Below are 11498 nucleotides of genomic sequence, written 5' to 3'. Positions count from 1 at the left end.
AAAATTTCCAATATTTTGATCTTGATATAAATATTTTTTATTTTAAATTCATACTCGAAATTATTTAAATTATTTAAATTTATTAATAATATTTTTAATTGTTATATAGTAAAATTTCAAATATTTTGATTTAGTTATTTATTATTAATAAATTAAAAAATAAGTTATATGTGGCTTTTTCTAGTTATGTTTTATGGTTGAAATAGTTATTAGTTAATAATCTACATTATATTAAAAGTACAAAGGTCCTTAGCGAAATGTCGTTCGCCTTTTTTACCTTTTTAAATGGAGTTCACGTTGGACAAAATAATAATTTAAATATTTTTCTAATATGTAGAACTTTCAAATTAAATAAAATATTATTTATTAAATATTTTCTTATTTGAAATATATAAGACTCATAACTAAAATTTTGGTTATGAAATCTTTCCTTTTAAAATTAGTAGAAAGTTTAATATTTAGAATTTCAAAATAAATATAGTCTGGGAGAACTAGTAATATGTTTTATTTTCCTTTTATTTTCTTACGACAATTCCCTTCGAAATATGTTTAGTCATTTATTCTTTTTATAGGTAATAACTTAGAATTTTAAAGGATAGTGAGATGTTTATACTTAAGAAATATTTTAATTATTAAATATATTTTGTAAATATTACATAAGAAGATAAAAAATTATCTACATTTTCACTATTATTATAAAATTAAAAATTTCCAATGCAAAAAGTAAATAAATTATTCTTTTAATGTTAAGAATAAATAATCAAATCTTTGAATTGATTAATTAGCAAAAGAATCCAATTTAATTCTTTTTCAAGATCTCATATTAGTAAAGTTATTTTTCAAGTTGATCAAACTCTTAAGTTACACAAATTTGTTTCCATAAGGAGAGCACTAGCGGTGGCAGAAATTAAAAAGTTGAGCAAAATTAGTTATATTATAGTATTAATTTGTTACTTATTTTCAGTATTAGGTAACAAAATAATAATAATTTTCATAATATATTCCCAAGGTTCAGAATATGGCATAAGAGACTTTTATTGGACAAGATTTCTTTATTTAGTGAACTAGCTAAATTGGATCAACATTCATTATTAAGAGCTAATTTTTTTTAATTTTTGTTCAATAATTCAAATATTTTATTTAATAATAGTTATATTATTTTTTAAAATTATATATTCACTGAAATAGGGTAGTCGCGCAAGCGCGTATGTAAGACTAGTTAGTTTCGTCTCCTTCTAATAATATTTATATAAATTTATATAGACTAGTCTTAGGGTACGCGTTTTGCGCGTGTTTTACATGTGAATTAATAAGTTTTTTTAATTTTTTTTACATAAATTAAATATTACTAAATAATATAATTGAATTATAGTATAGATATAGATTAGATTTAGCCTTCCTTACTTACTTCTCTTTGCCCTTTCGTCTTTTTCTCGACAAAAGCTACTCAAGAACCCCGCGGATTAACAAGAAGGAAGCCATTCTGCTGCTCAGCTTCTGTTTTTGACAAAAAAGCCAAAATCACGCCGTCGATAAGAGGTATCTTCTTCTCCCAGCAGCCACAGTTCTTACCTGGAGCTTAGATTCTTTAAATAAAAAACCTAGGGTTTCTATTTTTCCTTTCTTTGCTCCAACTCTTCTGTTTAATTAATTGAACTTGAAAAACGTAAACTTTTGGTTGATGAGTTTTCAATCAATGAATTGACGTTTTTATTTCTTTACCAGTTCATGCTCGTTATTCTATCAATATATCTTTACGCTTTCTCACATAATGGCTTTACATAATCTCTGTATTATAAATCCCGCATTGCAATTACAATTACACTTTCTGCATTGGTAACCTGTACTTAACTTTTCTCTGAACCAAAGGATCCCTTAGGGTTTGAGGAATTGGAATACTGCGATGAATCCGTTGACGCTAGTGAAGCGTATTCAGAATATTAATGCAAAAGAAGCATCTTTGGGGATCTCAGATGAAGCATCCTGGCATGCCAAATACAAAGACTCAGCTTACATATTCGTTGGCGGCATACCTTTTGACCTCACTGAAGGAGATCTCCTTGCCGTTTTTGCTCAGTAAGTCTTGTTACAGCTCTGAACTCTTAGTACTCATGCTTTGCCACTTTGCTTTCATCTAATAATAGAATGTCTCTTCGATTCTTTGATGTTAATTAGGTACGGAGAGGTTGTTGATGTTAATCTCGTTAGAGATAAAGGTACTGGGAAGTCAAAAGGTTTCGCCTTTCTTGCATATGAGGATCAAAGGAGCACAACTCTTGCTGTGGGTATGTCTCCATCTCTCTCTTTCTCTCATTTTAAAGCTTCGATGTTAAAAAGAATTTCCAGTGCTAATATAAGTGATAAAAAGTGTCATTTCTTTAACTGCTAAGCTTTTGTATAAGATCACATAGTTCAACATATTTTGACTATCTAACGCACTTTTTTGGTATTGGACTTGCAGATAATCTAAATGGTGCACAAATTTTGGGGAGAATAATCAGAGTAGACCACGTTACCAATTACAAAAAGAAAGAAGAAGAGGATGAAGAGACAGAGAGGAAAAAGAGGGAGGAGCGAGGAGTCTGCCGTGCTTTCCAGAAGGGTGAATGCAACCGGGGAGCTGCGTGCAAATTCTCTCACGATGAGCAGGTTCTTTCTTAGTATTCCCTTTTGTTCTTGTATATCCTCTTATTTCTTTATCTGTCATCTCCTTTATAATGTTATTATGATTTTATTTTGTGTTGTTACAGTAGTTTGGGAAGTGTCGTTACTTCTGAATTTGTACAATGCTTGTTGCTTGCAGTTTAGTTTGTGTAAATTGAGTTCAATGGAAATAGCTAGCCATATGCTGTTGGCTGGATGTATCGGTTGCAATGGCTCCTCTAAGCGTATGAGTGAACATTAGGGATGGAATACACACTCATATATCAAACTGTTTTGACTTTGACATGTGTACTGGGAGAATATGATCGAAAATCTCTTCAGATTTGTGATTCTAGATATCGTAGCATTTAGGTGGTAACATCCCCATGTTTATCGAACTTCAGTTATGCAATGTACTGAAACTCCCGTACTCATACTTTCACATATTTCTTGAGCAATCTGATGAATGTGGAATTGAGAGTTATCTGTCTTTCTGCACCAAAGGGTGTGGATAGCGGTCAATGAAGTGGAAGGAAAACTATGGGAGACCAAGATTCTAATTCAAGCAGAGGCAAAAAATGTTAAGTGATGCCTAAATTTTAGTAGGCAGAGTTACCCGATAGTCTAGTACCTTTGCTGGTTAGAGGTAACAGGTACCCGGTGGTATAATCGAGGCCAGCACTAGCTGCCCAAGACACCACCGTTATAAAAAAAGGAAAGGAAAGATAGTTCTCTGCCTTTCGTTCCATAATCAGGGGTTTGTCTCATTAGCTCAATTCCATAATCAGGGGTTTATCTCATTAGCTCATTAGGAAATCCAGCTATCTATCTTACGATCTTAGGCCTTTACTGCTGCTAATTTTTTTGTATACTGTAATCTTTTTCGGTTTTTGGTTAAGTAATGTGAATCTTAGGAAGCACCAAGAACATGGTACCTTGGTACAAGCATGACTGGAATTCCTTCCCTTAGGAATATAGTCAATGACTTCCACTATCTTTACAGGATCATCTACAAGCTTTACATCACACGAATTACTTATACTGTAGGTATTTGAATTTTACAAAAGATAACAATAAAATTCTATCTTCAACACATCTATGGTTCCTCGCAATCCAACTGTCCAAAAGATATGTTAAGGAATGACTGTCCAAGCTTTTTGTTATTGTTGACCATTGGGATTATTTTTTCTGAACATAGAAATTATTCTTAATCTCTGAAGTTTCAGATGTTCCAAAACCCTAAGTTTGTTTAAAAACCTCTAGACTTCTCTTAGCTTCTTTCATTTGGAAGCATTCTCGCAAAAGTTAAAAGATTTGTTTAGTCTTATATGCGCTGTAGAATCTCTACCAGAAACCTTCTTATAGCTGGAAATACCCTAAAGTTTACCAAGCACTCAGTGGGATGTTATGTGTGGCAGAAGTGTGTGTTGCAGTGTTTTCAAAGCCCCTACGTGTTGAGGCTGTAAGTTGACAAGCTCTCTTGAGTGTGCCGCTATAATTGTTCCGAGATTAACAATTTCCTGGGAGACATTTTAGCTTATGAAATTGTTTTTATGTTGTTTTTTCTCGTTGTTATTGTTTTTGTGTTGTTTGTAGGATAGGTTAGTGTTTTTGACCTATCTTTGTACAAAGAAAAATCTCTCTTTGTTTTGCTGATCCAGTTTTCTTTCATTTGCGACATCTCCTTGCTCTTGTTTGCATTCTGTAATGAAATATTTCTTTGGCATTTGCTAGAAGAAAATAAATCTCGCTCTATGTTTCTCTTCATAAAAATTCAAGAAGGCTGAAAAAAGATTTGCCTTTAGTGGTGCTCATTAATAAAATTACTTTTAACCCCCCCCCCCCCAAATCCAGAAAAAAGACAGCAGACGCAGCTTTAACTTAACCATGTGCCATAAATTACTGCTCAGATGAGAATGTGGAGTTGGAAGGAAGAAAGCGGTGAAAAATAATACTTGAATTTAGTGATGGGAAAAACTTCTGTCCTGATGGGTTGGATTATCCATTTTCTATATACAACCTCAGATATCAGAGTATCACCTTTGATTTCCAGTAAACTCTGATGCATTGCTTGTTTTGCTGGAGTTCTAGCCATGTTTAACTATGGGATATACACTCCACTTTGAGGCCTAGAATTTGAGAATGTCTGAGTTCAACCACATTAAAAGCGTCAAGACCTATTGGGTCTTTAAGCGCAAAGCTCAGCTGAAGTGAGTACTTCTTTAAAAAAGATACAATTGAAGAAAACTGAAAGTATATATGTAACTACAAACATTAATTATATGAATAAAGGAAATGAAAAATTTAACTGAAATACATAGAGTGCCCCTTAAATTTGGCTCCAAATTCCATTTTGACACCTCAACTTAAACTGTTTCCTATTAAACACTTAATCCCAACATAAACTGTGCCTATTAGGCCATCATCTAACCACCAGTAAACAAAAGTAACAGCGTGAAATCAAACGTGATGACATGGCAAAAAACAAACAAATCAAATAACAACACCTATATTTAACCCAAATAATATATTAACAATATACCCCCCAAAAAATATAAACTTTTTTCCTTCTCCACCTTGCCTCTCCCATCGTCTTCTTCTCTAAATGAACCCCTCCTAATCATCACTCTGCCCCTTTCTCTGTCACATTTCTCTCACCAGTAAACTCTCTTTTAACCATTTTTTTCTATTATTTGTCTAAGAGAACGACAGTAGGTGAAGTTCCACATCGGTGCCGTTGACCCCTCTGGTTCCTCCGGCGAAAGCCCATCAATGTCATTTGTTTTAAAGCCATGATCATACTCCATTAATGGAGTCTTACTGGCTACTTTTCCGGTGGAACTTCCCAAGAAGTTTTTTTGTCCCAAAATAAGACGCCAACCCTTGAAGAAATTTATCCTCTATTTCAATTCTTTATCCTCTGTTATTTTTATTTTTCATTTTCAATTTCATCTGGGTATTATTATGTTGGTGTTTTGATTTCTTCTTTAATGAGAAATTTATAAATTACCAGCTTGAGATTGCGAATTTGGGTGTATCTGGTCTGGAATTGTTTGAAGAAGTTGTGGAGCTTTGATATTATGATGCGAAGTTTTGTTTCTAATGGTGGAGAGGTGGTGGAGTTCGGAGTGATTTTCACAGTGATAGTTCAGTGGGAGATGGAGGTGCTTATGCTGTGAAAGTACATGTGGAGGAATTGGCCAAAACGGTGGAGATGGGAATGAGGTGGTGATGAAGACAGTGGCTATGGAGGTGGCGTGGTGGGGTGATATCTGCAGAGAAGCCAGATAAAGGAGATGGAAGAAAAATTATAGCCTAATCTTCAATTGGCACTCAATATTTTTTATCCACGTTCTCAAAAAGAAGTGTGATATACCCACTTTGCCACCTCAGCATTTGTGAATAGGCACAATTTAAGGGGCCGTATATATATTTGGCCAAATTTAAATTTCTGATTCAGATACAAAGTGTAGTTTAAGTTTCTAATTCGACTTTTATGTCTATATTTCTTATAGGTTTGTAATTTTGTATTACTAATTGTTAGCATATTCATTCATAATGTATCTTTACTAATTAATATTCCATTTTGCCAACTATATTCATAATTTAGTGCAGTCCTCTTTAAGATGACCCATGGGTAATATGAGGTGCATGCCTGCACTCAAACGCCACCTAAGCGAGGCAAACTTTCACTCCTGTGCTACGCCTAGCTCAGGCGAGCCTTTAACAAAACTGATCTGACAGTACTGTTAAACTTTTTTTTTTTTTTTTTTTGTGATTTACCAGGAAAGTGTTTGAGTAAATCCAGTATGACTTTTGCAAAGTCATCATGGACAAATAAATAGCTTAGCTGCTAGAAGACCATATGCCCATATCTATATTACTTAACTATTCCACCATGTTCTTCCAATAGCTAATCCATAAACCCAACTACCTTGGCATGAAGAACGATTACGGTTTGAGGGTGTGTCTGTCTGTGTGTGTGTGTGTGGGGGGGGGGGGAGTCCTGAGAACTTAGCATGGTTCTGAGAGCCTGATAGAAGGAAAAGATTCCGAGATGGGGGTGGGTTGGATAGTTTGTGCTCATAAATTAATCATTTCTGATTTCTCTATTGGCCGGGGATATCCATTTTTTTTTTTTCAGTAGGTAGATATTCAATTTTAGTCACTTCTCAAGGAGGCGGAGAAGCAGCGTCCTTTTTGCCAAAATTGTCTGCAGATTCTTTTAAACCTGACTAACTAATGCGATCATATGAGTTTCCAATAAAAATGAAACAGGAAAAAGCAGAACTTTCCTTTCTTATCGTGTTTTTTTAATCTATTGACCCTGTTTCTCCATTTGGAGTTTTCAGCTTTCTATAATTCAAAGATCTGAAGTTCGTATTTTATTTTTTTAGGGTATATAATCCTTTTCTTTTTGTCTTTAGAGAGCTGCAAACACAGGCTGGGGTGCTGAGGAAGATCGACAATCTAAGAGATGGTCGCATGACGGGTTTGAGGATTCTAAGAAGGATAAGAAATTTGGGCAATTGAGTCGGCCTCCACGGCCTGATCACCAGGAAAAGGTCAAAGTCTCTGATAAAGATCCAAGAAATTCTAAAGCAAGAATCAGTGATGTAGAAAGGCACTACGAGCAGAGAGATTTGAGTGCAAGAGATCATTATAAGATAGATATCGAGCAGCACAGGTCAGAGCTAAAAGGAAAGGATGGTAATTACAAAGAAGATCTGGATAGGTCACATGTGGAGAGAAGATCTAGGAGGTATGATGATGTAGGGAACTCAGGGGAAGATACTGAGAGAAAATCAAGAAAGCATGATGGTGTACCGACCTCAAAGGGATATGATAATAGGAGAGATGAAAGAAGAGAAAAAAGATATGAATCTGAATCTTATCATGCAGAAAAAAGAGATAGCAGGGACTGGGACAAACGAGCTCGCCTCCACCGTGATGGAAGAGATGAAGAAGATCGGAGCCAAAGACCACGTAGATAATGGTTGCCTGATTTAGGACTTTATCTCTAAGACTTGTGGAGGTACATAGATGACTGAATCGTACTAAGTTTGCAACTTCAGTTCCAATTCTGAGTACAATGCCTTAGCCAGAGGTGATCGCCTAGGTTAAATGTGTTCGATCACATAGCTTAACAATGCCGGCACCAAAAAAAAAGAAGCAATTTTCAGATCTTGAAATCTTCCATTTCATTTGATTTGATCTTTTTAAATTTCCATATATTTTGTTCTGGCTATTTTGATGTAATGTCAAACTCTACATGAGCGATGTACAGGCAGGGTGATATGCTTTTGTTGTTGGCTATATTCTAAAAATCAAAGGAAAAGGAGGAAAAGCTTTGGTAGTCCATCTACACTGCTGAGAGGAAATCCTTATTCATGGTATGCGTTGCCTTGTGGTGGGCTTTGGCAAGCAGCTGATTACAAGAACATCTATTGATTTGAACTAATGACCACGGTGTGAAATTCTAATGTTGTTAGCTTTATAGTTACCGAGAATTAAGAAATTTATGGATTTTTTTAAATATAATTAGACTCTGTTCTGATTATCGCAATCTCTCTCAGCTGTTATTTTTCTTCAGTTTTAAGACCGAAACCTTATAATGGTTTAGTTTCAATTTTATCCAATGTCCTCGAAAAGTAACAAAAATAGTTCCAATTTTATCCAATGTCCTCGAAAAGTAACAAAAATGGTTTAGTAGTTCGCTCGTAGCATGAAGATTGAAGAGTAGAGTGAGTATTACTTAATCAATTTTGTTAAATGATCTAATGGGGAGTACATATAATGGACCTTGCTTTCTTAAAGCTGGATATATTCCTTTCTAAGAGCCGGTTTGGACGTAAGAAAAATTTCACTTTTTTTTCGAATTTTTTTCACTTTTTTTCGAAATCAGTGTTTGGTCATAAATTTTCATTTGAAGATGGATTTTGGATTTTTTTTGAAAATTTACTTGTTTTTCAAAATTTTCATTCAGATCATTAACAAAACTTCAAAACAACCCAAAACTATATTCATGTCCAAACACAACTCTAGTTTTCAAATACCATTTTCACTTGAATTTTTTTTTCACATTTTTTTCGGAATTTTACAATTCTCATGTCCAAACGCCCACTAAATCTTTCCCGATACCTTCCAAGCCAAATCTCGAATTTGAATTTCAAATTGACGGGTTAGTTTTGTGGGTCCGTCCTCTCTTGATCGTTGGGTTTAATTTAGTTTGGACATTTTCTCACAGCACATCAAGGGTTGAAGACAAAATCGTGAGTTTCAAGGACCTGGATTTCATAATAAATCGATCTGCCGAAAAGATGTAGCCAAACACATGTAATTGTTGATCAGAGGCAGATTCAGAATTTAAATTTTATGGGTCCAGCTTTTAAAATTTTTAGCACTGAATTCATTGTATTATTAAAATTATGGGTTCAACAACAATTAACTGAAATCCCACAAGGGCGGTCTGAGGAGGGTAGTGACTAGTGAGTACGCAGACCTTACCCCTACCCCGAGGGAGTAGAGAGGTTGTTTCCGAATGACCCTCGGCTCAAGAAGACGAAAAGAGACAAATACACTATACTCCATGTCAAAATCTAATAATTATTACAAAATTTAGTAAACTTTTACATATAAATTCATACTACATGTCAAAAGTTAGTTGACTAGTTAAAGACACAAGGGGAATGAGTTTATCGTACTCATAAATAACTTGTAGTTTCTGTATGAATTTTGCAATTATATAGTATCTATAAAAGAAATGGCTTGGTGAGTTTAAAGCCACGTTTGAATGGTAAAAACGCGCATTCCGTATTTACCTCAAATCATACTAATTTATTATGGTTAAATGATAACGTCAGAGCTACAGTTTAATGATAAAAATGTGGATGAAGCCATATATCATAAGTTCATTCACTTGGTGTAAACATCATAAATTTTATCCGTTTGAATTAAGAAGATTATCACAAGCAATCCTAGGAGAGCATGATATTGTCTCCTGGTCTAAACTAATAACCTCGTTTTCCCTAAGAATCAGCTGAATTTGACACTGTGACACCATATCCTCCCAACAAACCTTCCACTATACTCTCACATATATCCAGCTCTCTCTTTCACATGTGTTAGTACTCTTTCCCTTTTCTATATATTTACGTAACACATGCATTTTACTACTACATAAATTCTCCAGATTTACATAATATAAAGTTACAAATTTAACTAACCATGAGCCCTCCATTGAAGATCAACAGGGACTCTTGTCACATCAAGAAACCATCATTTGAGCAGCAACAACGCAATCCAGTTATAATTTACACTCATTCTCCCAAAATAATTCGTACCCATCCACGTGATTTTATGGCATTAGTCCAAAAACTCACTGGCTTTTCTCGTTCGGAAAAAGACCTCTCATCTTCGCCTAAGTCCGAGCCAAATAATTACCATGATTACAATGGTAACAATGATTTTAAAGGTGGGGTTTTTGCGAATGTTGAAAATAAGTCTAAGTCGGATGAAAATAACAGCATCAGTTACAATAATGCAGGGAATATCCAGTTGGTTAGTGAAATTAAAGATACAAATAGTGAAAATGATAATCATAATGATTTTGGAGATATTACTGATCAAGCTAATTTTTTGTGCTCAGCTCAATCACTCTTTAATTACACGGATTCCTTGTTCTTCATGCCCAGTATGAAGGAGTTTCCAGATTATTGAAATGGATTTTTGAATTTTTGTATTAGAACTATTACTCTTTTATTAGGAGTATTATAGTTCTTCTTTTTTGTTTTCTTCTTCAGTTGTGATCTCCCTTTTAATTTGAGGGGAACTTTGATGAGTTTGAATTTGGTAGTTTTGATATAATGAAAAGAATAATACTTTTCATTACATTCTTCCGTACTTGCTTTTTGTGATATAGAATTAATAATATCTCTCTCTCATTCTTTGTAAGCCGAGACTTTTTATGGTTTATATACACTAGGTAGTTATAGCACGGGCCTGATAATGTCGAAGCTGAAACATTTATTTTTGATTAACATAATATTGATACGAAATTGCAGATAATAAAAGTTGATACATGAAAATGACATTTCATATTCTTCTAATGGTATCTGGTAAATTTCACTCCCAGGGCCAGCATCATCAAGCGGCGCAATGGAAGTTTGAAACTGTATCTGTGCCACCTTTCCTTTATTTTGTACTTCTTTTTTTCCAAGTTGGCATCTTCTTGTAGAGTTGCGCGCAGTTTGTTAAGCTCTAGACTAAGATGGTATATTGTTCGAGAGACTTAAACTTGAATGAAGAAAGGTCTAGCATAAACTTGAATGAAGAAAGGTCTAGCACTCACTACATAAATTAAGCCAATGGTTTGCCAGAGGGAGAAAGAAAAACAAAGATAGAAGCATCAGCAAAAATAATAAGGAACTCAATACATTTGTTTACTCAGTAATTATTAAATTATCGACATGGTAATAAGTGTTATTCCCGCCAATATTGTTATATTTATAAATAATAATTCTGCAAAATATAAGTTATCGTAACGAAACAATAAGTAATTCGAGTCCACTGAATTCACAGTGTTTCCTTAAGGAATTTAATCCCCTCCTAGTACCCAAGGTAATGGATTATTTCCTCCCAGGATAGAACGAATCACACACTGGTGTAGCGGTACTTCAAACCCCAGTGTTTCAGTGAACACAGAGTTCGGTAGCAAATCACACTTACAATTGCGTTGTTTGAAGTTAAAACAATGCAGAACAAAGGAGTAGAGACTCAGAAAATCGTATGGAAATGCTGAGAGGAAGGAGTGCAATGTATAGCCAAATCTGTTGAGCGATTTCAGTATTTTAGTT

General features: G+C 34.3%; 2 protein-coding genes across 2 annotated transcripts; both read left to right on the top strand.

Annotated features, from left to right (window-relative positions):
- Positions 1 to 1406: 1406 nt before the first annotated feature.
- On the top strand, positions 1407 to 7875 carry LOC104118370 (zinc finger CCCH domain-containing protein 25). Its single transcript, XM_009629600.4, has 5 exons — positions 1407 to 1539; positions 1870 to 2076; positions 2176 to 2285; positions 2462 to 2649; positions 7071 to 7875. Exons 2-5 carry the CDS (start codon positions 1904 to 1906, stop codon positions 7635 to 7637), a joined length of 1038 nt encoding a protein of 345 aa, XP_009627895.1. The 5' UTR covers positions 1407 to 1539; positions 1870 to 1903; the 3' UTR covers positions 7638 to 7875.
- A 1995-nt stretch (positions 7876 to 9870) lies between these two features.
- On the top strand, positions 9871 to 10362 carry LOC104118369 (VQ motif-containing protein 20). Its single transcript, XM_070199250.1, has one exon. It carries the CDS (start codon positions 9871 to 9873, stop codon positions 10360 to 10362), a length of 492 nt encoding a protein of 163 aa, XP_070055351.1.
- Positions 10363 to 11498: the final 1136 nt, after the last annotated feature.

The sequence above is a fragment of the Nicotiana tomentosiformis genome, chromosome 3 (assembly GCF_000390325.3).
Source record: "Nicotiana tomentosiformis chromosome 3, ASM39032v3, whole genome shotgun sequence".
In the NCBI taxonomy this organism is placed as follows: domain Eukaryota; kingdom Viridiplantae; phylum Streptophyta; class Magnoliopsida; order Solanales; family Solanaceae; genus Nicotiana; species Nicotiana tomentosiformis.
This window is presented reverse-complemented; position numbering and strand designations above follow the sequence as displayed.